The sequence below is a fragment of the Strigops habroptila genome, chromosome 7, assembly GCF_004027225.2.
Source record: "Strigops habroptila isolate Jane chromosome 7, bStrHab1.2.pri, whole genome shotgun sequence".
NCBI lineage: Eukaryota > Metazoa > Chordata > Aves > Psittaciformes > Psittacidae > Strigops > Strigops habroptila.
This window is the reverse complement of record NC_044283.2, coordinates 11,586,296-11,613,142: the sequence shown is the minus strand read 5'-3', so window position 1 is coordinate 11,613,142 and position 26,847 is coordinate 11,586,296. Positions and strand designations below refer to the sequence as shown.

The following is a 26,847-nucleotide window of genomic DNA, read 5'->3' as shown; positions in this document are numbered from 1 at the left end:
GAGATTAATTTTCCATTTAGCAAATTAGCCCACAGCAGAACTCGTAACTCTTAAGCTGCATTTTAAGCCTCCCTCTTCTGCAGAAAAACTATTTGCCATCAGGAAATTCCTACATCTTTAATTCGATTGTATTTGGAAAAATACAATTTATTCTTAGAAAAATAAGTACCATATAAGGTTAGATCAGAGCACAGCACGCAGAATGCCTGATGAGTTTTATGCATTCAGACTTTTACATGCATTTAAAAGGCTGGATTTCAAGGTTTTAAAACAAGCTACTGAAACTGCAGCAATGGTTTCCCACACTACTTCACTGACCTCCACATTTCAGACCGGCAAAGTCCAACATAAATACTAGTATTCTGGTTAGGATCTAAAACTGCAGCCCTTGTGTTGGGATTTTCCACATTTGCAGACAATGAACAGAAAGGAGTGGAAGATGACAAAATCCCATTTCTCAGAAGTCTGCATTCCCAGAACAAACCATAACAGATGATATGCTACTAAACCAGGATTAGCAAACTTGAGGTGACTTCAGGAAGTTGAAGGACTTTTCTCCATCCAGAGGAATTCAAACAGGTATCTCCTCAGAGATCCTGCTTTTTAAAACGTGACTGTGATGTTGTTATCCCAATTTTTGCAGGGTACACTATGACAGCTGTGCAACACACCACTTCAAAAAGCAGTCTGGGTGCCAGTCACCTCTGCCTTAGGGAATTTGAATCTTGAGGTCAATACTAATATCTTTCTGGAAAATGAGCTGAAGATGAAAGCGAATTTGCCACCTCTCCTCTCAGTTCCAGATTATTGTGCAATTAGCAGTGAAAACCATACGCAGCAGCAGAACCTGTGTAATCCTGAGCTGCTGGTTGCCGAAGGAGTTGCTTTGAGGCCTGAACCTGCAGTCCCAAATTACATGGGATTTAAGTGGTCTGGATTTGCCTGGAAGTTGTCTTATCTCAGTTTTTAACAGCAATTGAACAGGCAATGGAAGCACTTCGTGGGTGGAAAAGCTCCTGGACAGAAATCCCACCCTTACCTTTAGCCACTGTTCTGCCTGTTCTTTGCTCTGCACTGCCAGAACCAGGGCATCCGCTCCTTGGTGCGAGATTTTCAGTTCATGCTTCTTCTTTTTGCCGTCTTTGGGAATGTATGTGATACTGCAGTCATTCAGGAGCAGCTCCATCTGGGGCTGCTGGTCCTTGGAACTTTTGTAACACTAAAAAATGGTAAGGAAAGTTTGAAAGTTAGATATCACCTTTCTGAACCTTGGGGAAAAGATTTTATTATATAGAAATGTTATTTTTTAATATTTTTCATGCACCCCTTTACCACAGAGTACCTTTACCCACATACCACAGAGTTCAGCCAATGCCAACTTTGCATTTCTCCTTCTCATCCCCTCTGTAAAGCAAAATTACTTCCAGACTAACATTAATAGACATCTTTTATTGCGGAACAGGTACAACATATGGAAAGCATTAAGCTTCTCTGGCTTAACCTTATGACTCAACCTTGACCTTGATCAGGTAGGAAAAGAGTGATTTAGGGTATCTGTTCACACATAGCAGCAGAATAAACTTGTACAGTTAACGACTTTAAAGCCCAGATGTTTACCCTGCCCTCCAGCAGCAGCCCTACTTATCTAGGCAAACTGCACCAGTGCCTACAGCTGCAGTTGCAAAGACACTGGCATAGGCTTTACTCAGCTCTTCTTTTTCTTAAGATTAGTAAAAACAAAAAATTGTCTCGGTGTAGAAAGGAGGCAAAGTCCCACTTTTTCAGTTAGTATGGTTTAATAGTCACTGCATACAACTGCCCAAATCTCCATGTTAGTTTACTTCGTAAGCTCCTGGCTAAAACTATATAACTTATATGATGTTTTTTGCCTCTTTAGTAAATGCTGCCAATGCCATTTCACGCTGGATCTCTGATGACCTGCTCTGTATCTGAACTGGTGATCTAAAGATGAAGGGTTACAACACTTATCCTACAGACCCAGTCCCTATTCCCACCTTCCAACACATCAGTACAGCTGTGGTTCCTGAAGCTGTCATAGTGCCAGATTACAGACAACATTTAACTGTGTATACGAATGTCCACTTATTTTAGATACTTATGTAAATTGAGCTTTCACTCATTCAAATAAGCATGAAGGCTAAAAAGGTATCTGATAATAAAGAATGTATCTATCTGCTAAAAAAGATGACTAATTATAGTACATGCATACATAGAATAGTCAAGTATAAATGTGAACAGAGAAAAGCACATGAACTTTTGCAGGTCTTCATATTCATATCACGATGCAGCTGTCAGGAAGACAGTAGCTGTTAAAAGTGTGTTATAAACACTACAACTTAGGCTGAGCAAATACAGCCACTCTAAAGAGCCTCTGCAAATCGCTCATAATCCACCTTCCCTCTTCAGGGCCCATTAACTCAAAGTTTCTCCAGCATGGTCACAGATTTGAAGTTTGTAACATTAAAAAAATATTAAGTTTTCAAGCTATGAAAGCTTGAAAACATGCAACATTAGTGACTTTAAGAAGAAATAAACAGCATATAATTTCCTTTATATTAATTTAAATATTTTATTTATAATTATACATTACTAAATCTGAAGTATTTTGATATTAAAGGTCTTTAAGTGAAAAATGATTCCCTACTAAATGTTATTTCTGATGTCTAATTCTAATTAAAATATTTTGGGGTTATGATGACAGCTGCATTTATAACACAAGCAATTACTAATCCCTAAGAACATATATTTGTTTTACTTGCATATCTCATATGTTAAATGTTTAAGTAAGTCCTCTTTCAAACAATAAACCAATCTTGTGTAACTTGGTCATTAGACTCCTATTGTGATTTTTATTTTCTTAATCCCCATTACAGAATTACTGAAAGACAATCCCTGTAAGAAAAAAAAAGCTTTTCAGACCACACATGTGGCTAAAGGAAATGAAAATAGAAAAAACCCCGTATTTCTATACAGAACAACAAATATAATTGTAGAAGAAATATTGTATGACTTCAGGGAAAAATCTGTTTCTTTCCTTCTTTCTTTCTTTTCTTCAGGCTGTTATCAGATGGTCCTGAAAGCTGATCCTGATATATGGTGATAAAAATGTGGACTAAGCATAATGGCATTATAACAATATAATAAAAACTGAATCAGAATCAACATTCTTTTTGACATTTAAATAGAGGCGCATACAAAAATTAAATTCTCACTAACCACAGAAAACTAGTAAATTCATTCCAACTATATTTTCAGAAACTCCTTACCTCTGTTTCATATCCTGTTACTTCCTACACTGCCATAAGCACAAATGAACTTGGAAAGTGAACACAGCTAAGCTATATTGTATCAGCGTCAAATAATGAGGCTCTACAGAAAATGCTCTATCACCAGCTTTTTAACATTTGGGAGATTGCAGTAATTACTGGTTACATAATTAGTTACAATTGTTGGAAACACCAGATAGAAAGGCAGGGACTGCCTAAGAACCTAACTTATTACTGTAAGCATTAGTTCACCTACAGTGACACAGAAATAACTCTGTCCCTCAATTAGGCTCTCTTTTCAGAGAAGAAAAAGACATCTATGAGCAGATAATTTACAAACTTATGGAATCTTTTACTGGTGCCTCCAATCAGAAAGAAACATAACAGACTTGCTTAAGGAACAAATACATTCACTTGTTTCTCTTCTTTCTATACTGCAGCTGTGCATCATGTGAATACTGCATCTGTAATTACTGCAGAACAGATGGCAAAGGTTTAGTTTAAAGTGTATACATTACCACAGCATATGCTGCCAAGTGAATTCTCAGTCTAACAAGGGACTTTTCTCTCCAGCAGCCTGATCTAACAGTTCATACACAAAGCTCCCTATGAGATTTTTTGTCCTCAGGGAATGAAAGATTGGATTTTCAGTTTCAGCATTTTTTTTCCAAATGAAATATATTAGAAGATAATAGGCTAGACTTTCTTTCCAATATCAGGAAACTGCCTGGGTTTAAGTGCACTAAAAATCAAAGTTCTAAGTGGCATAATGATGTACTTATAATTTCAGTGCTGCTTCGGTAAATCACAACCAAACTCTTTGGTAAGGTTACTGTAGACTTGGGCACTCTTTGCAGAATATATTCCAAACCAGACTCCTGTAAAAATAAATACATCATCTAAAAGGTACAAAGAAAATACAGCTACATAAAAATAAAAATTACCAGTAGTTTGTTTTCTTTGATAACACACAGTAGTTTGGTCCATTGCCCAAATCGTTTCTTTCTAAGGAGGAAGGCACAGATTTTGGCATCCTTCACCAGATCCATAGAGGCTTCCTCGGAAGGCCACTGATGTCTCATTTTCTTCCCCTTTCCATCCTCCTCCTCTTCATCATAGGATTCATAAGAGCTGCTCATAGCATCTGAGTCGTAGTCTTTTAGAAAAGTGTAGAAGTGTCAAGTTAAAACATTTAGCCATGAAGTGTATTGAAATAACTCAAAATCTCAACAGGCTTCATTTTAAGTTAAGGCTTTTGAAAGCCAGGCATAAACAAATTACTGTTTCAGTGCTTAGTAGTATCAATACACTAAGTTAATTGAGTAAGAGCTGCAGTTCCATTATGAAACTTTATAGAAGACCCATATTGACACCTCAGGAATTTTAATTGAAAGACTATCTGGGAATACATAGCTAGAATTTTAGGTAGTGTTTTATTATCTTCCAAATATTATTTGGCAGATACCTTCATCTTTTGTAATTCTTTTATGAAGAAACATCTACATCTTGCCCTATTGAATAATGCAGAATGTAGGCACAGAAATATCAATATCAGTACAGTATATCAAGAAACAAACAATGAATATGACAAAGGTCACAAGAATACATTATGGGGCGCTATCTACCTACCATAACATTTCACACAATCCTCCAATACGGTACCTGCACTGATACAATCAATGTTGAATAGACAGTGCTGTTCTCTGAACTACAGATTCTGCTGGAGTTAAAGACATTCTGCAAAAAAACGTTTTGTTATATTCTTAGCCTAAACAGCTTAATCCTGCTCCAAGTTTGGTGATGGAATGGCAAGATTCCTTTCTAATTAAACAGTCTGTGTTCAGGCCTTTTATTTTCAGTCAGCTCTAGCGGTTCCCTCAACTACAAAACTATTACCATTACCAACGAACCCTCTCTTCCTCCACCCATACTTATTTATCTGTTTATTTGGTATATACATATATATATATATATATGTAAAGCCTTCAGACACTAACACCTGAAGGCATGCCTGTTATCCACTGGCATATGCTCCTATGGAGTAGATTTGATTAGAATATTTTTAACAGCTGAAATTTCATCTAAACATTTCAAGTAGACTGATACATTTTTAGGCCAGAGGGTGGAAGAAAAATCTCTCATTTGCTTTAGCTAGGTATTTAGGACACAGTTGGGATGTAGGAAGGAAACCTGGGACAACTGGGAAGAGGACAAGAGAGTGGATTGCTGGAAAGCTCATTCTACATCAGTTCCCACCTTCGTGCATAGCCAGACCTCACACCTCTGAATCAAGACTAGATATTCGGATCTCATTTGTGTTTCCACAGAAGTGTACAAAACAGTGTATATCATCTTCATTCCAAAGTGAAATGAAAGTAAAATCTGAAGTTCTGGAAACTTTTTTTTTTTTTTAATTATTTATTTATTTTAATTAATTGCCAACTAATGGTCAATTCTGCTACGGAGCATTTGGTTTGGGGCAGCTTCATATGCGCAAGCGGTAAAAGCCTCAGATGATTATCCATGTGAAGATACTACAATTTTTCACTTGCTTTATAAAAATCAAGAGAAAGATGAAAAAATTTAGGGTAGATGTTTAAACTGACAGATTTGGAAACATTTATTCCAGAGTATTTATTTTTGCATAATTGTTTAAAAGAATGTGTCAGATCTGGTAGAACTTGCCACTTGATCCATCTCTTCCTCCTTCCTCCCCATAAAGCAGGAAAAAAGCCTAAAAAAACCTCCATCAAAACCAGAACCAAAACAAAACATTCTCCCCTCAGATCTCTTTTTGGAGTGGCTATCCATGAACTTTCATACAGAAACATCAAGGAATGCTTGAGAGATCATTGACCAGTCTCAAACACACAGTAGCATGCCAGTCTTTTTGAAACAGGCAGAACGATTCATGTGGTGTTAAATCAGCATCTTCAAGCAGGCCTTCTCCCAAAGGCATGGGCTAAGGGACAAGCTGCCATAACCTGAATTTGCTGTCTCTCTGGGAACTTCATCTTTAACACCTGCCTTTCCCTTTTCAAGTACTTAGGTGCCCATAACCTCCTCATCCCTTCTTCAAATTCAGCAGTGATCATTGTTGCAGCTATGCCACTGTCACAGTGTTCACCTTGATGTTTGCTCCATTTCTGCAGTACTCTTTTTTACCTCATTCGTGATTCTGTTCTAGTTTTGGCAATAATATTATTCAGAAATTTACCTTTTTTTTTGTTTGTGTTTTTTTTTTGTTTTTTTTTTTTTTTTTTTTTTTTTGATGTAAGTAGCATAAGAGGTCACTAGGCACATATTGACATATGGAAATACTATTCTGGCAGCATTTTTCTGTTTAACTACTAATGAAATTTTTTCCTCCAAAATTAAGAAACCACCTTTTCAAAGTAAGAACGTCCAAGGGTTAATTTTCATCAGATCAACTTGAAACATGACTGTACAGGACGGACACTCCTCAAATACAGTCTTCTCGAGAGAGTGAAGCTGGGTCATTTTTCTACACTCTGAGGAAGGGATAGTTGCATGACAGAGTCAAAGACCTTTCTATCAGAGGATGGTCTATCAAATATATCTTCCCCATCTGCATTTTTAAGTGCACCAATCAAAAGGATACAAAAATTGAATCTGTTTTAACACATTGTTTTTCCTTCCTCTTTATGACACAATTTAACTTTTTCATATTGCAGAAAATAAGGTTTCACCTTGGATAAAATTCTTAGTCAACTCTTGGCCACATATCAAAAAGTTGTTTTCTTCATACCATACAACAATCTTGCATTCTTTTCAGCAAAGTTACTGGGTTAAATCATCGCTTTTTCCTCACAGCATTACATTTATTATTTCTGTTCTTACCACAAGTTTGACTAGTTTCTAAAAAAGTTAATTGTAGAAAGTGCTGATTGAGACTTCGAAGTAGAGATTCAAATTCTGCATGTTAAATATCTCACAGGTACTTCCTGTATGGCTCACAGGCAGTCCAAGTGCAGATTTCATGTTAGCCATAAGTTGTATGATCAGCAGAAGGACTCTGCTAGCACAGCAGTTGCAGGTTCATCCAAATCTCTGTTTATAGGAGGATGAAAGCCAACTGGAACTTCGGAGGCTCCCATCCTCACACAGTCTAATGGTATCTCTGGGGAAATGTTGCCATATCCTGCCCATTAACTACTCCTTATGTTTCTCTTCTTGGGTTTGTGGGACTCTTGGCCAGAAAAAGAGTTTGCTGTGTGACTCATGCCAGGAAGGATGACCACCTTGGAGTACTCATATCATCCTGGCTGAAACTATGTTGCCCTTTGCCACATCCCGCTTCTATTCTTTGTTTCTCCAAACTGCTGTATCACATCCAAAACAAGGCTTTCAGGCTCTGAGACACAAACCAGAATGTGCAGAAAAAGTGAAATATGTCTCTCCAAACTAAAGTGGTTTTATTAAGTTTACTGAAGCCTCAGAGACTTAAGATGCACTGATACAACATGTTCTAATGCTGCTAATCTACCTTTTTTTTCGGATCTGTGTTTTCTGATTATTCAAGCTTCCTTTGGCATTGCCTTTTCATCCTTATCTTCGAGTTTTGTTTGACTGGGGATATACCACTAATGGCATACTGAATTTAAAAGCAACTTCATTATTGATGAAGAGCGGAATACTTTTAACACAAATTAAAAGAGATGGTAAGGAGTTCAGGATATAATAAAACAGAGCAAAATCACAGCTAGTGAGCTGTGATAAGCTACACTAACAGAACTTTTAATGTCTGTATATATATACTGAAATTATGGAATTATCAATGAAATTAAGGCTGGTATCTTAAGTATTTTTATAGATCTGGATGGCTAAGTACAATAAATCAGTTTCATATTTTGTCTTTTTTTTTCTCCTTAGGCGATCCTTTAGCAGTGCTATTAATATTTGTACTATTAACATTTTTATGCACGAGCATAGCTCTTGTTTAGTGACAAAACACAAATCAGCAGTTCACTGGATTACAGGGTGTAGGAGGACCACCCTGCAGCATTTCAAGGGAGGAAATGAAGAGAGGAGTGATTCTGCTGCTCTGCTAATGTTCCTTCATACAGTATATAAAACTCCCTCTTACCTTGAATTTCTTAGGTAAATTAAGAGCTGCCACATAGCCTCAGCTTGTGCAGTGTACAAATGGATAATTAATTTTCTAAGGTGACTCCTATGCATGTTTTAAGAACAGAGATATTTTATTCACTTGTTCAAATAATAAAAATGGCTATAAAATGGGGGAAGATATGCCTTTAACCTTTGGGCCACAGAAAAAAATGATTAATGGTAAAACAGCTATACATGAATAATAAATTACCCCAGCCAAGAAAAAAACAGCAAAAAGAAAAATCTTTGCAATGTTTTGGTACATAATGTCCCATTGACTGACCCTGTGTAAATGCTCACAGCAGTAATTTCAGTGTTCCATCAGCGTGCTCTCAGCATAGCTCCACTTTAGTTCTTTGGTTAAGTATTGGACATGAGATAAAGTGTGTGTTGCAGCAGGACGTTTTGGTGGTCAGTTAGGAGGCAGTCTTCTGCCTTTTGCACTAAACGAGTAGTCACAAAAATACTGTCATGTGCATCAAACATTGCTTGTGGGAATCAGTATGACCAATCTATCCCTTGCCACAATTTGTTACTGGAAATGCTGCAAATAAATAACATCTTTTTGATAATTCCTTTTTTCTTTTTATTTGTCTACTTTAGCAAGCGATTCAGTGCAATAAAGGCATACCAGTAGATCTGCAGATCAGCACCAATTTTTGAGACCTCTACATTTACAGTACTGCCAGCTCAGAGAGGTTTACTCTGGATGATACTTAACTCTGGATTCCTGGTCCAATGCTCCCACCACATTCATGGTTCAAGCTATGGATTTGGACCCTCTGTCTCCAAAAGCAGCTGAAACATGTTTATGTGCACCTAGCTTGAGCTCTGGGTTTAGTTTCCTCTAAAGGAGCCTAGTTTGTGCACACCAAAACAGTTCTGCAAACCAAACCAATGGATGGCCAGGGAGAATAACCAGAACCGTCCCCAAATGGTCAAAGCCACAGTTACAACACATCACTGCAGCACTAATAGAGATGCGGCTGTCGAGAACTAGAAAAGTTGAAGGACACTGGAATTATCAATTGCTCAGAAACTGATCTGGAAATATATTACTCACTGGAAGTGATGTACTCAGGAGCCTTCCCAGGACTAAGTGGCACTGCCTCTTCATAATAACCTTCAGGAAGGGAAGAGGTTGGTAATGGTGGAGGCCCATTATCTGGTGGCTAAAAAAATTAAAAAGAAAGCAAAAGTGATTACAGACCCACAAAGTGTTAAATTAAACACGATCAGAACATCTGCTCATGATCGGTGGTAATATTACCAGCATTATAAACCCAATAGCTGCTTTTGTGACTTTCTTATGCTAACTATCTCTAAAGGCAAGGCTCTGAAGGGGTGAATTAGATGGCCTTTGAATACAGTGTGTTTTGCAGGGTAAGCAAGCCTAAATCTCATTTTCCTCATAAGTTGTTATAATTAATTAATAATAAGTAAAGATTGAGATTTGATGCAATAAGTGACTTAATTATGCTTCATACCATAGTGATACATTTCAAAATATAGTATTATTGTCAAGACCTTTACCTCTACTCATGATAAGGAAGCAGAAGCTTCTTGCATATTCACTGAGTCCTCTGGGGATATAAACACAGTAGGATCTCACTTGCCATTGTTAATGATGGCAAAATCGAGATAACAGCAGCAAATAACAGTTTGGTTGGACACTTTACCAAAGTTAAATAGCCTGGGCTGGCAGAGATCAATGACAGATAATTTAGACCACATTTTCATGATGCATTTTGGTTTTCAATGGCAAATCAATCCTTAATATAGACATTAATTTTAAAAATGCTATTTCTACATAGTGAAAACTGAGCTACAACCAATGAAAAGTTTGGAACATCAAGAAACTATTATACAATAAAATAAATATTTCAAATACCAGGTCAAATTCTAAAACGTTTCTTTTCTAAATATAAACCTGTTTTAAATTTAAAACTGACTGACTGCTGGTATGTTGATACAGTAACAAAGTAAATTTAGTACTCTGTGACTTCTTCCATATGACTTTGCTGTTCTATTTCCTTAACAAGTACCAAAACAACTGTATTTTATAGAGCTCATTCATATTTGCCACAGGTTTTCAGTTCCGTATTTTCATATTAGAGAAAATATTGAAGTCTTTTTCCAGTATAAGTGGTTTATTGTACAATTACAAAAATATAACTCATAAGTAGAGTCTCATTTCTGCAGTAACATTTTTTTCCAATACATCTTTCTCTTTTTTTCTTGTAATGAAAGAGATGTAACGGTGTTTGGCTACATTGGACTGATCCAGTCTAAACTTGGGAAATGAATAGAGATACTGAAGTAAGAAACTAGTTGGGGTGGGCTTTGCTCATGGTCAGATACAGATACTTCTGGACTGCAATTCAGGTGGGCTGAACAGTCCAGCAGAGATAGAGACCCTTCTTCCACATAATATAGATGAAGCCATAGTGACTGTACTCCTCTTTTGCTATAGATCTAAAGTTACCAAGGAGGAACCTGAGCTTTATTAAAATGTGGCATTAGCTGTAATGAAATTACTTCTGTGGGCACTTTCAAAGCTAGACATCTCCAAATTTCATTGCTGACTATGAACCTAAGCCAGACACCTAATTCTTAACAACATCAGCAAGACAAGTCCCACCCTTAATATGCTCTGTAGTTATGTTCATATCCAGTAGGTTATTCCACCTTGCAAGTAAGGGCTTGTGTATTCCCAGTGCGCAGGAAGGCAAGGAGCTAGTGTTTAAGCCTGCGCTCCAGCCTCATCCAGCACTGACTTCCCTTTGTGCACCAAGTAAAATCAGAAACTTCCTCATGAAAAATGAACCAATTCATGACTGAATACAGACATTTTTGGTCAGACTAAGAATTACACTAATACTACTTCTATATCAAATGATATAGCCAACTTCATATGTCACACTCAATTACAGATAAGAGATGACAATTACTGTTATTTGCAATGTGAACCAAATGAGTTTTCCCCACAGACCAGTTTTGCCAGAGAAATTGTCAAAGAAGCAAAATAGTGAAAAAATATTACTTTCAGTGTAGTATCCCTGTAATTCTGCTGAAAAAAAACCGCAAATTGCAAATCTGCACATCATCCCAAAATAAACGAATCTTTCAAGGATAGCTGCTGCTGTAAAACAGGTGTAAGGGTCATTAAAAAACACTATTGGAAAATTGTCAGTAATTATTAATTTTACCCTACACACCTGCACCAGCTCTGTGTATCCTGAACTGCTAGACACAATACAGGAAACTGCCTCCAAAGAATTTGTATTATTTTCTCCCTTCACACAGGTGGGCAGAGTCTTGCTCAAGTGAGCTGGGGTTAAGGATGGTTCCCAGGGCAGTGCAGATTCATACCACCCCTTTTATTAGACAGACATATTAATATCTTGGTCTAGCCTTAGACTATTTTTCCAGTCAGGTGTATACACAATATATGAAATTCCTATCATTATTAAACCTAATTCACCCAGGAAATACCCATCCCAAAAGTCATTCCGATTTTGACCTGACAGCACTGGGGTTTCAAAGCTATCTTTTATCCAGAAACAAATAAAAGTTCCAATAAAGATCGGGGGTGGGAGGGGGGAGAAATCCTTGTTTTTAGAAAAAATGTTATTCAGAAAGAAAGAAAAAAGGAAATGAAACACAAATGGTGCTTGTCTGAGTTCGACCCTGCTGGAGCACCAGTTACTTCATACAGCTGGGGCGGGCTGGACTGTGCAGCCAACATCAACACAGATGGAATCCATTGCTGAATTAACTGGGCCCTCCTCTCTGAAATGCATTTTGCAGTGCTTGCCATAACAAAGTTGAAAACAATTATTTTATTTTTTAAAAAAATTATTAGGAGAAACAGAAACATCAAACATTAAATACTTTCTGATTAAAGCAAGGCTGCTTCAATATTGAACGAAAATCCAGCTGATTAAATACAAAATACAGATATCTCACTCAAAATCTCTAGCATAAACAACTACATCTGTTGGGAGCTATGGAATATGTAAGAGTTTGAGCATCAAGAAATGTAAAAAGTACATCTGAGCATTCTGGTATTACTTACTAATATTTACAGTGCTTTAATTTTTTACTATTGCTCATTGTATTGTTTAATTCATTCAACTTGACAATTTTTTAGTGGAAGAATCTTGATGAAGTTATGAATTATGAACTGAAATAATTCTTTATTCAATAACTTCTCATTACTTTGCCTGAAAAATAAAAAGGACATGAAACCCACTAAACTATTCACATATTCTATAAAAGGATTAAATCTCAAAAATACCCTAGAACGTGTGTAGTTTGAGTGGTATCAGGAGGAAAGACCTGGCAACCTGCAAAGAGGCATTAGCACAAATGCTAAGACTCGATTCATGCATGGGATGCCCAACTCCAGTTTACAGGAGGGACTGTTGTGAGAAACACACAAATATCTCCATATAATAAGCAATATTTACTTGGGTAATAATACTCATTATTCTACTGGGCACTATGAAACAGATTCAGTGGAAATATTAATTTTATAGCATATTACAGTCTTCTCTTCCACTTGCTCCTCTGTGTTCCACAAATAAACTGTTTCTTTCTTTATCCTACGAGATAAATTACTTTAATTCCCCCCTTTTGTCCAAGGATACCTAGCAAGATAGGCAGTAACTTTTTCTTAGGGATAGTCTAGCTGATATCTGCTGACTATATGGAAGTAGATAGCGTGGAAAGCAGTGTGAAAGACAGAGGAAAATAAATGTCATCGTATAGGGGCCTGAGGATATAAAATCACTTTACACCCCAATGAAGACTTACACTGTATAGGAAATAGAAAGAAACACCTCCCTTTATGCAATGATTTAGGACGTGGAGATTTCCAGAGCAAAGCAGTGACTTTAGCAGAGACTGTCAGTACACTCGTGCTGCAGGCAAAGGCTGCCAGCAATTCAAGGGCCATGCTCGCATGTGTGTTATTAGATCAACCACCAGTTCAGATCCAGCCGGGCTATGAAGCCAGCTGCTACGTAAGCCCTCAACACTGAAAGCAGCAACATGAGACTGGAAAAGTGGTCAAACACTGGTGATGCATAATAAAGCTATTCAGAAGCCAGCAGGCAAATGTGGGCTGTCAAGAAGAACCCTTGACACATGCACATGCCATTTGCTTTGGAGAAACTTAGACCTAACCTCTGTACAACCCCACCGCATCCTCAGCCTGGAGGGGAAAGAGTGCTCACACATTCATGATCCTTCTCCCCACATGTAAAAAAAATGGATGCCCAGAAAGCAAGATTAATAAAAAATCTGAGTATCAATACAATTGGCAAAATTACTGACTGCAGATTTCAACTAGGCTTCGTCATACTGCTGTAAAAGCTGGAAATTGGGCATTAGTACTTGCCATGGACTTGGTATGAAAGCAATTAGATAAACTCAGAGTTGCTCAGGCAATAAATGGAAGTCACCATTTATTGCCAGCAGTTGAGGACCTGAATGGAACTTTGATTTATTCAGCACAAAAGCACTGACTATATGGGGTGTTAAGACCATATTGAATTGTGCAGGAGGGAAATACTAGCCTGAGGGTAGACAAGCAGAAGCTGAGAAGAAATCTTCATTTGACCTCAGCTCTGTATTCTAAAGTTATTAATTTCTCAGCTTGTCAGCTGGACTCTACAAAACCAGGCACCAAATAATGTGAAAGAAGTGTAAGAACTTCTCTTTTCCTCTTCAGAGCACATCTGACAAAAGACAGAAAACCAGCCAGCCAGACATCAAACTCAGCTTTTTTAATCAGAGTAACCCTGTCAGCCGCACCATGAGGCAGGTAACACAGCTGCATGACAGGCTGTTGGTACAGTCCCACCCAACCACTGCTGAGTGTACCCCTCCAATTACAGCACACGCCTCTGGAACACCAGTGCTACCAGGAAAAAACACCTAAAGGAACTGGACAAGAAATCAACAGCCAGAGCCAGACACGATGGGAGCCCAGCACTCCCCCAGCAATCCTACGAAGAGCTGGATGGGTAACCCATCAGCTCCTGCTGCAGTGCTGAGCAGGTGAAGGCCAGTAGGAAATGCTAGTGGGAAGGATTATGAGGTAGTGGATGAGTACAAGCATAAGCAAAGGTTTTCCTTAGCTTTTCCTGAACAATGACTTGAGCAGGTTTAAGACTAAAAACAAAAGGAAGTACACACTTTGCATGCTGTCCTTCAGGGAGTGGAGGAACATCTGACACAGCCTAAGGGTGTGTTGGCTGACTCAGGGGTGAATGGCTAATTAAAGGTATCACTGGAAAAGTGCTTAGTATGTAGAGTACAGTGACCATAAACAGATCACAGCCTCACAAAGAACAGCCGGATGATGGGAAAGAGATCTGAACAGACTTGCTTGAATTTATAGAATGAGTCAGGGCATACGATGGCTCTACAGCTTGATCAGAAGATTGTCTAGAGATCAGTTACACAGTAACCTCACCAAAAACTGAGTTACCATTTCACAAACACAAACATTTCACAACACATCTGATTTCTGCTTAGATAACTCGATACCCCTTTGACTTAAGCAACAGGAAGGTAAAGATGGCAGTGAAGAGGACCAAACGGAAATAGTAAGAAACCCACACAGTATATCAAAAAGCATTTCAATCCTACTCTAAACCTGACATGCGCTCATCCAGTTTAAGTGCAAATTCTAGTTAAAGGCAGTCAGGAACAGCTTATTCCGGCAGCTTGGACATGACGAAACCTTTGAAATATGGTGATGTACTTTGTTATAAAGGCATACTATAAATGAACTGAGAAGGAAATTACTTTAACTGACAGTTTTCTGTGATACCATTTGCAAATGTGAAATAAATGATCAACAATAACGTACCAATACCAACCAGGGGAAATGGGAATGGCGACAACATTCCAACAAGAATGCAATTCCTGCAAGACACGACCAATGCAAAAAAGAGGCTGCAAACATTTCTTTATCCTTATTCCGTATGTAATCTCACATTATGATTAAAAGTATTCCATACAGTATGCCCAGGTGGCCAAGAAGGCCCATAGCATTCTGGCTTGTATCAGAAATGGTGTGGCCAGAAGGAAGAGGAAAGTGATTGTCCCCCTCTATTTGGCACTGGTGAGACCACACCTCGAACGTTGCGTTCAGTTCTGGGCCTTTCACTGCAAGCTAGACATTGAAGTGCTGGAGCAAGTCCAGTGAAGGACAATGAAGCTGGTGAAGGGTCTGTAGCACAAGTCTGACGCGGAGCAGCTGAGGGACCTGGGGTTGTTTAGTCTGGAGAAGAGAAGACTCAGGGAGGGCCTTATTGCTCTCTACAACTATCTGAAAGGAGGCTGTAGTGAGGCGGGGGTCGGTCTCTTCTTCCAAGTAACAAATAATAGGACAAGTTGTGTCAGGGGAGGTTTAGACCCTCAAAAGGGTTATCAAACATTGGAACAGGCTGCCCAGGAAAGTCACCATCCCTGGAGGTATATAAAGATGTGTAGATGTGGGATTTAGGGACATAGTTTAGAGGCAGTGTTGGGTTAATGGTTGGACTCTATGATCTTTCCAACCTAAATGATTCTACAATTCTATGATTCTATGTCCTGAAGACTCTGCTGTTCTGGTCACTCATGATCAAACTTGAACATGAACCTTTCAGCAGGTGCGTGGGAGAAATACTGATATAGTTCACTAAAATTAAAATATAGATCAAAATGAACCTGATAGATCCTTTCTTATACACAATGGACTGAAATGAACTGAGAGAAATACGATTGCAATTTCAAAGACGTGAGGCACAGGTACGAAGGTGAGGAAAGAAAAGGCTACTTAAACACAAGAACAAAGGCCGGCAACCAATTCTGGGATGCTGGAACAGCCCTTCAAATTGAAATAGTGGGTTAAAAACCCCTACATTCTTGTAAATAGATTTTGGTATGTTTCTGAAAGATTAATATTTCATAATTGCCTGCAGTAAGAGTGACCACACTGAGTAATCAAAAAGGCCCCTTTAGTTGTTCCTTCAGTATAGAAGAACTTGTTGAGATCTGTTCAAGCTGAAGCTATTAGCCAGCTCTGAATTAAACAACTGAATTTTTGTTGAAAATTTTTTTTTTTTTGTGGCTTTTAAAAATGTCCTGCAAGGAAAAGACTCCAAGGCTAATATTATCCTCAGATTTTATTTTAAGACAAACAAAGAATAATAGCAACTGCTTTTCAGTGTTAGAAGAAAAAGCAAGACGCAATAAAGATTCATAAGTACCCACCTAGCATGAGCCCCTTGCTTTAGTTATGGCACTAGCCTCACTGCCCATTTTAGTAGAAGCTTAAAGACCAACACTTTTTCGGTTGTTGTTCAAAGAATGATTAATGTAATTGGTGATATATTGCCTCAAAAATCCTTTTGATTTCTGGATGATTTTTTTCTTCTCCAAGGACACTCTCTCCTTTCAGCATTTTCTAGTAAATATCTAAGAGTATACCTGACAGCCAGCCAGATAAGGGAGGCTGTCAAATCACTTCTCCACAATAGGAAACCCATTTATATGAAGCACTCCTACAGAGTGACTGTGTATGTTGCAGGACCTATCCTCCTGATTTATATCTACAGGGGTTCTGGCATCTTGCTGGACACTTGTTGTGGTTAAATAATTATTAAATTGACAATATTCCAGGAAAAACAAAACATATAGTCAATTTTACTGTGAAAATCATGAAAAATAGCTGTGTGCTGTTTGTATTTGATTTTGTTGGACTGCACAGTGCACTGAAATCACCAACTGTCAGATGTAATATGACAACCAAATGCTTGGAGGCTCAAATGACAACCAAATGCTTGGAGGAGAAGTATTCTGTCACTGTCATGCTGGGGATAATTCATGCAGTAATCCTCGGGCACATCTGAGCAGCAGGACACACCGGATGTTATCCTACCGCCTCAGTGGAAAATGTACTTCAAGGCAACTTGGTGATAGTGCAATGATGAGAACCCAGGTGTTAAACCACCAGCAGCACTTTGAGGTACACACAGGGCCTTGTCTCTGTTATTCCTCCAAACCCATCATCTACCACTGCTACTTGACTGTCAAGAGCGGGAAAATATCATAACAGTACCTGCTGATGTGGAGATGGAGAAAGCAGGCTAAGAAACACAAGCCCTCGCAGTAAAGCAGGATCAAGACAGGAGAACCAATACAATTCTATTTCAAACAGGGTGATCTCCCCCTCTGCTGCTGAGCTAGTAAAGCTTCCCTAGCTGCTGGCACTGTATGATGCTAACAAGCACATCTTAACGTACCCAGGCAAGTGGCCTTTCAGTTCTGCAGCAAGACTCCCAAGTTGTCCTTAAGCTCACATTCTTTATCTGCAGCTTTTACTTTGCCAGCCATCTGAAGGAGCTGCAAGCAAAAGCTAAAGCAAGTGAGGATTTGTGCTTCCTAAGCCTGACAGAAAGTCTGGTAGACCAGATGTAGGCAAGGGAATGTGCAGAGAAAAAGAGAATTACTAAGAGAATGTGTGCTTAGTGATTCACTTCATTCAAGTACATGCAAGGTCCAACTTTGCCCCTCAATTTTAAGACCTGGTCTAAAGCCCACTGAGTCCAGGAAAACTCTCCAGGCTTTAATGTGTTTTAATAACTGGAGACTTCATTTAAACTATTAACAGCATGTTCCTAAATCAAATTAAATTTATACTCTTTGTTCATGGGCTGATGAATAACAAAACTGATACAAGATTTGGCCTGAGCAAATATGCAGGTCTATTTACAGATTTACAAAGGAAACTTTGCACAGCACCTGCCCACACATAATTCTGTCTCCTGGCACTACTTTAAGGGGTATTGAATTCCTTCCCACCCACACATCTTTACATAAGTAAAAGCTTAAACATCAATTCAAACTAAACATTTTTGAATGCAGAATCCCTTGAGTGCCATAAAAGGAAACACTGGTGTAAATGAAACTTTAACTTTCATCATGCTCAATAACAGTGCATAGTGCATTTAAAGTTATTGATTCCCACTTCTAGTAAATTCTTATGTTTCACCAGCCCACTGTGTTTCCACTGGAGGCTGAGACCACCACTAGGTGTTATTCAGCAAGTGGAAAATGTTTCTGTCCTGAATGGCTGGGAAAAAGAGATGCCATGCAAAATGACTTCCAATTTCCTGTGTGAAGAAGGGCAACCTGAGCAGAATTTCCTGTCCTCTATTGGGTCCAGGGGATTTCTTCCACTCAACTATGAAAGCACGGTCCATGAAAAGTGACTAGGAAAGGTAGCTCAGTATTTGTGTCACAGGAGCATTAATAGAAGGGAAAATTAGATCTTGGCCACTGCCACTGATGTCCAGCCTGCTGTAAAAAGGAAGACAATATGAGAGTCTCTGATCATAATAATAATGAGGGGCTAACAAAGAGGCACCTTTTAGAGAAAGGTTTCAAATAAACAGCTAATAGTCAACTCCATTAGTTCAACATGACTTCAGGAGAAGTTTTTAAACAGTCAGACCAGGGGTTGAGCTTGGCCCAGTGTTCAAAGGCCAAAAAGCTGATGGTTTTGTCCTTCCCTTCTGACTCCACCTGGTCTTTTGCAGGACAGCAGCAGTCTGTCATCTTTTTCACAAATTACAAGGTGCTACCATCTTAAAATAGATCATAACCTGTATTTGGATGATGCAAGACAATGAGAGGTATGGGACATTTCGTGGCTGATCTCAAAGTGACGCCGACACCAGAAAGGGAGGTGGAAACTGCCACCGCCTGGCAGCAGCAACAGAATTGCAGAAAAATTGGCAAAAATCAGCTTCCATCACTATGGAAAAACCAGCTCAGCTTGGTGACTTCACTGAGATGAAAGTGTCCACAGCGTTACGGGCAGGTCAGAGGGGAGGGCTGTGTTCAAGCTCCACTTTTCCAGGCTCAACATGGGAAGACCGTATTCCAGACCAACCATCTCTGTGTCAACTTCCATGGTAATTCCCACTGGATCTCAGAGAAGTATTTTTGTTACTTGAAAATCCAAACTGAACTACTGCAAAAAACAGTGCTGTCCTCCTGGACCTATTTCATTTTTCACACTATTTCACTCACTGCAGCTGTACCAACTTTAAGGGAATTTACACATTAGAGTATGAGAAAGGAAAAGTAGGTCAGTTGTCTTTAAAAAAACAACTTGAATCTTCAGAGCCAATTTATTAAACTGAACCTACATAAACATGAAAGAAGGAGAATCTCAACTGGCTTCAGTTTATGAAGCCAGCACCTGAAGTCTACATTTCAAAGGCATGCGCATTTTGCATAATCTTCCTCTCATCAACCTATTCCCTTGTAATTTATGCTATATGCATCTTGAATTAAAGAAAAATAATCATTTTCAGGCACTGTTAACCATGAAATGGATTCTCCAGGTTTCACTGCATATTAATAAGACCACTTCTGCATCCATTCAAATCTATGCATAACTATTTTCATGCACCCCTTTTAGTTGAATTTTGCTACAGTATATATTCCAAGTCTAGATATGAATGTTTCTAGCACAAACATTCTCTTCCTACAACGATTTCAGCATATCAAAAATCTTGCTCAGATCACAAACCAAAAGCTGGCAGCGCTGAGGGATAAACTATGATTAAGGTATCCTGCATAATATATGATTGTTGGTTTGGTTTTTTTTTTACTTTGTTCTGCAATACACAGCATTATTCACTACCAAATAAAGGTAATTACAAAAGTATTATGAAAGGCTAGCCAAAAGTTTGATCTGATAAATTAGTTCTTATGTTCATAAGCTGCTACTGGCTTATATATCTCTTAGAACTAGGCAGAAATGTGGTAACAGAGTAATACACTAAAATGAAGCAGAATGTCAGCCATCTAGTTGTTCTGCCCCTGCAAGCTGCATCTGTACTTCCTGATTCAGCCAATAAATGTGAGTCTCCATGGAATGTTTTTGTCACCATCCACAAGATTTTCTACAAATGAATAAAAACATGGATAATTTATCAGTATTAGGGCTAAGACCATGTTCACCTTTCAACGGGTTAACCCACGATTTGCTTATGCTTCTCTAAAAAAAAGTTGAAAATGTTTTCTTCAAATCTACTGTGAAGTCAGTAATAGAAAGCATTAAAATATGTTTATAGTTTATTCCATAACTAGACAGCTGCTCCCAACTGGAGGGATTGAATTGCAGATCTCAATCAGTATCTTTGCTATAAACATCTCCAGGAACATGCACTTCTACTTGTTCTGCAGGGAATTTCCTACCCAGAGACTGAGCATAGAAGGGCACTAAAGATTTCTTTTTTTGAAATAGAAGTATTCTTCCTTCATTTTAAAATTCTGCACTTTCATTTTTCAGCTATCAAGAGGGAGTCTTCTCGTAAGGCTTGCTCCAGCAAAAGCAGAAATCATAAGAAACTGGATGAGACCTGTGGGCTAGGCCAACCTCCAACATAAGGCAGGTCAACCTTTGAAGTTAAGATTAAGTTGCTCAGACTTTTGCCACTTGAACTTGTCAAAGTCTGTGTTTCCAAAGCCTTTGCAGGTGATCTGTTCCCAGGCTTATTTCATCATAGGGCATTTTTTGCCTTCTCTTCTGCAAGTTGAAGCTAGTTCTCTCAACCAGAGTGGAAGTGATAGGAATAATAATTTCCCTGGACCTGCAGGCTCCTTCCCCTTGTAACAATTTGTTAGTGCTTATCACAAACATATTCTCTCTTAAATATATTTATATATTTAGATTAACACTCACCAGCCACTGCTGAGGTATTTCTGGCAGAGGCATTTGAGGAGGCGCCGGCAAACTGTTGGTGACTTCTTGCTTCTGTACATGTTCTTTTATTTCTAAACCTATGGAATAGCAACACACATCACTTAACACTTTGGTGGATGCAAACAGGACATTTTTTCCACATGTGGACACCATGTCTGACTGTCACACACCGAAATCTGGCATGCATTGCTGCTCATAGCCTACCTCCCAACTGAGGCAGGACTGGAAGAATGCTGGGAATTCAGGAATTTAGTCAAGCAGAACACATACTTGCTCTATATGATAATGATATATATGCTATTTGGATCAACAAATACCAGACATAGAAAAAAATTACAGGAAATCATTCTGAACTGCCTATCCATCTGGAACTGAAAGATTTAAACAGCTAAAATTCTAACATGTTGCCAGGCATCTACCATATAGATAAAACCATTTATGGGGGTAAGATACCACACTTGTGAACACCTCAATGGCACTGTACAGTGAATAAAACACAGTCAGCTGGTGGGCAGTATGTGGCTGGCTGCCTTTTACCAGAGGAGATACAGTTGTTACCATGGCATACTTTGGATGGGAAAAGCCATCAAGCAGAAACGAGTCCAAAACCACCTTTCATGTCAAAAGAGTGGGGAAAAGGGCAGAAGAAGAGACCCTGCCTGCCTTCCTTCCTGGCAGCGATGGTGACAGCTATATGGCCAAGCCTACAGTGCCCATGTTCCCTGGGCATGATCCTGCTGCCACGACCATCTCTGATCATGCAGCCATGGTGCGAGTATGCACAAGTCTTGGGAGATGCAGGATGGTGTGACACGCCAACCTGGAGCATGCTGCTGCTGGTGGGAACATTGCCCTAACCAACTCATCATTAACTCAACTCTCATTTCTTAAAAATAATCTATAGCTTTCCAGGTGAATTTGAAAAGGGAAAAGGAAGCTAACATAAAAGCTGCTTTGAGGGTCCTTTGTACCACTGTTACATCTCCCTCCCAGGGGAAAGGAGGAGTCACCCACTCATTCTGAGGTTTTGGCACACTAATTTAAATTACAGTTGAACTCACTTCATAGGAACATGATGTTGTTTATTTTTCTACATATTAAAAGGGAGATTAAGATGCATCTCTCATGTTCTGGCAAAAATTCGGTCAATGGATTGTACCCTGCTTGCCCCTAGACTGAATTTAGATCCTAGTGTTTAGTTTAGTTTTTAAAATATATATTTACGTAGTCAAATGGATGTCTTTTGGTCAAGATCATATAATTCTTGAAAATGTAATCAGTGGTTAAATGTTTCTTGTCATAATATACCAGTCCCACTGGCTGTGAAGTCATGGATTGAAAACCAACACTGATAAAATAAACTACCTCCCAGGGCTACAGATTCTCCTTTCTTCTTACAAATCAAAAGGGGGATTAGTCTTGGGAAACATTCCAATCTTTTCTTTTTTTTTTCCCCCCCCCAGTATAACTTTCACTTGTCACTCTTTAAGTAGAATGAATCCATATAATGACTGCTATCCATAGCCAAGTCTCTCATGCTTTTACATAGCAACCAAAAGTCAAATATGAAGGAAACTAGTTTTCCCCAATTTTAAATCATGTGCATTTAAGCAAGAACCTGCTCTAACACTGATTTTCTTCTATCAAGTTACACAGTAAAGTAAGCACTATAGGTTTACAGCATCAGGTCCCTTTAAGGAAAATAGGCAAAGTTGACAGTCATATTAAATGACTATATCCAGCAACAGTTCTTACTCCAAAATAAACTATTTGTGTCTTTGTTTTTAGAAGAAAGTCTAAGTTTCAGAAGGAAATGCCAAGTGTTTTCTTCAGACCTATAATCCATTGGGCATGCCAAGACTCAGGAAGAAAAATAAAGTTTATAGTTTTGCCAACTATTCAGAGTAACCACTGAGTTGGACATGGGGCATGTTGAGGCCAGGCATCAATGACCTGAAGAACACATCTGCCTGGCCCAGTTCTCTCTGCTCATAAGATATTAAATGAAGGAAACAGCATGCATTTGGGACATGGAACAAAACAAGGCAAAAGATTTCTGAAGAATTCCCCAAGTAAGAAATTACTGAGTTATAACTGTTTTACAAAAAACCAACCAGCCCATTATAGTAATTTCCACACCTTTACAAAGAGAAACATAATTGTCCATTTCCAGATGTTCTGAAGAGCCCAGCCAGTTCCCAGTTGCCCAGATCCTCCATTATCATTCCCCATGGTTTGCTCCAGCAATCGAAATACTCTGTTGGATTCACACAGTTGATTTTTGCAAATGCATATGAAAAGCCTGAACTCAGCATACTCCTCAGTCCTCTTAAACTGTGCCAACAACCCAAGAGTTCTTGTGGAGTTATGTGGGTGGAGTAAAACAGCGTTTTGAAAAACAGACTCCAAATGACAGTTCAACTTAGTTACAGAGTACTATGGGTTTATGCATCTTTTATTGCTTTTAATTTTAATGAAGAGACGAATAGTTTCAACGGGATGGGAGTACTGAATGTTATAACTGATAAAAAAAGCAGCAGGGTCAGCTCCAGTAAAGTACATGACTCCCTGGGTAGTTTCACACACACTTGAAGCCAGCACGGGAAGGCAGAGCTCCCAAGAAGGCATTTCCTCTCCTTCCCTGCCTTGTTCCTGTCCTTGCACTAACCTCTCCTTCGTGCCAGCGTAAGCATGTGTGTAGCCTCAGGTTGAACCAGACCACGGATGCAACACCGGTTAGAACTAAATCAGCAAAAAAAAAAGGCAAATAATGCTTGTGCTAGCAGAAGGGAAGATGCAATACATGATGAGCAAGAATGAGTAGCCTGGGGAGAGAAATATGATGCTTTTTTTACAGGCCTTGCTGGCTCAAACACTATTTAAACTGCAATTCCATAAACTAGAGTTTATAGACATATAAAGCATAGTCCTATGACCTCTTGCTTAACTGAACTATGGGATTTCCTTGAATTAATTCTTGTTTGAACCAGAGCATATCTTTTAGCAAAATATTCCATCTTGATAAAATGCCAGCAATGGCATGCAGAGCTTACAAAGTTCTTCCATTAGTTCATAGCTTCAGTGCTCAAAACATGTGCTTTATTTCCACTTTGAAACAAACATTCAGCCATTGCACTTACTGTTGTGTAAGCCTAAGAGCTCATTCTCAGTCACTCCTTTTCTACATCAAGATTAATTATGATACCTCATTTAGGTAATTTGAAGGCATATTTCTGGATCCTTTAAACACTTTTATGACTTTTCTTTGAAATGTCTAAATGGAGGTGCTAGAAGTGGGTAAAATGTTCCAGTAACAACTGCACTGAGCTAAACCCTACCACTTACTATATGGATCTCCTATGGATCTTGCTAATGGAGGATCCTGTAATAGGATGTAGTGGATCTTGTTATATATCCTTTAATAGGCTTTAAAACCAGACTGGTAGGTTCTGAAAGGTGAAAAGCTATGGACCTTGGGTCTTTTTATCCTTGGCCACATGTAGAGTCATAAAAAAAACATGCCTATGAAGGTGCTCTGGTATGGATATTGCTATCCATAGGGTTAAAATCTCTCACCCCCCAAAACCAAGGTGGAGGGTGATGATTTTGAACTGTTTGTTGGGAACAGATCTTTGCCCATGCTAACTCCCACATCATGCCTAGGAACTGATGGAGGAGACAAGTCAGCTCAGGCCAAATCCACACCAAGGACCACTCCATAATTTGCCAGCATAAATAATTGAGTTCTAGGGTTCAGAAACATACCCAGCACTGTTTAACTTACTAATAGAGCTGTAGCTTTTGTGTCCTGCAACACCATCCACAATCCAGAAAGAAAGGACATGACAACCCTTCCCTGTGTTTGCAAAGTTGGCCACAGAATATCATTTGACTTCTTGAGGAAGTCTAGTGTTTTTCTTAATAAATCTAGTTGAAAAGATTACAAGAAGAACATGCAGTGTCAGATCAGAATTACTGAGGTTATTTGAACTCCTGTAAAATATAGCTGTTTCTAAACATAGCAAATTGCAGGTTCTCATTTACAGATTTTGGTTTGGGGGACTTTGTTATATTTTGATTGGCTTTTGGAGCATGAAGCCTCCTTCTGCAATATGTGAAATCAGTACCTGCTTCCTTCTCTCAGTAGTAAAGCAAAAATAGCGATGGGTCTTTAAGAATGTCAAAACAGAAAGGAGGATTATCATTATTTTCAAGCTGATCTTCTTGGACTTGAATTCTGTGGCAAAAGTGATTTCTTTACTGAAGGGGGAAACACTGCATCAAACAAGACCATATTTTTTTAGAACTGGAGAAGAAACAAATCATGAGAAATGCAGCTGCTCACAATGTAGCATTTTTCTTTAACACATCCTGGTATTTTTCAAATGTCTAAGCACTGAGGGTTTACACTGACAGTATTTCTGTCAAATATAGCAGAGTCAGATGTCTTATAACCCTGACGCCACTTTCATATAGAAAGGTGCTGTAAGGAAATGTAAGAGTACTGTTACAAAAAAAAAATACTGAGGAACACTCTTCACATAAGCTCTGTGGAAAGGTCACTGTACACAGTGAATCATTTACATTGCATTCAGTTCCATAATCTTCATGGAGACAAAAGCAATTGTGCAATCAAAATGGTTTTAGATAGGAAGAAAAGGGGAAAGTGGATATAACTCTAATTGCAAAATGCAAACCTAACATATTGGGAAGCTTAATATCAAGCCTTTTGATGGAATTGGGTCATTTGACAGTGACGCAGCACCCACACATCTACAAAATGGTACTGTGGCCAGCACTCCCTGATATAGTATTACTTTTCCATCAAAACTCATAAATAGCGTTGTTGCAACAAATAAAATGAAATAACCACTCTATCAGCAGAAGTGAAAACATTCTATGTAGCACATAATTTTGTGGATGGATTCTGCCATGTGCACCCGAGATATTTCCAGTATGCCTTGTGCTATATTTTACTGCTGAGCATGAAGGAAAGCATTCAGGAAAGTTACACTTTGGCTTCACCCTGTCTTTCTGTTTTGCTTCAATTTAGGGTTTGTCTTTAGCCCTTAAACCTATTTCACTTATTCTGTGCATTCTGCAAGTAAGAACACCCACCCCTGACACTGACCTTTTGATGACTGTATCCTCAGGAGAATGTTAGTTATTACCGCCTTCTTCTCCCTGACAGTAGAAGTTAGATATTCATGGTCCAGAAGTTCAAGAAACAGGCGCAGCTCAACTATTAACTCTTCCATGGCTGAAAGACAAACAGAGATAATGACTTTTTCTGAAAAGCCCCTTAGAAAAAAGACAGAGTTAATTCTCATTTATTCACATTCATTGTTATTTTCTAGTATTTCTTAAAAAATATATGATCCTCCTTGCTAGAAATGGACTATTCATTAGTAAACCCAATAGAATAGCCCATTAGTGAGCACCACTGGCATTTGTAGTAGCTACCTCAAAACTGGTGCAGAAAAGACAGTTCTTTTCACATAGCACATCATCAAGCCAGCGCTAGGCAAAAGTGAGTGCAGGAGCGGCGGTCATCTGCTTTTTTATCAGTGTCATTTGGGTTCCTCTCTCATTAACAAACAATTTCTAGCTGCAGAACAAGTTTGGCAAAGCTTCTAGATACATTGATAT

At 38.6% G+C, this 26,847-nt stretch overlaps 1 protein-coding gene across 4 annotated transcripts in view; it reads right to left on the bottom strand.

The window, feature by feature from the left end:
• Positions 1-26,847, bottom strand: part of AFAP1 (actin filament associated protein 1) — a 118,629-nt gene that overhangs the window by 38,807 nt on the left and 52,975 nt on the right. For all 4 annotated transcript variants that reach the window (XM_030491455.2, XM_030491458.2, XM_030491456.1 and 1 more), the window contains exons 2-6: positions 26,330-26,458; positions 21,178-21,275; positions 9,481-9,589; positions 4,232-4,443; positions 1,040-1,219 (exon numbers count right to left, since the gene is read on the bottom strand). In XM_030491455.2, the coding sequence (XP_030347315.1) occupies positions 1,040-1,219; positions 4,232-4,443; positions 9,481-9,589; positions 21,178-21,275; positions 26,330-26,456 (726 nt within the window). In that variant the 5' untranslated portion in view covers positions 26,457-26,458. The remainder of the gene's footprint in view (positions 1-1,039; positions 1,220-4,231; positions 4,444-9,480; positions 9,590-21,177; positions 21,276-26,329; positions 26,459-26,847) is intronic.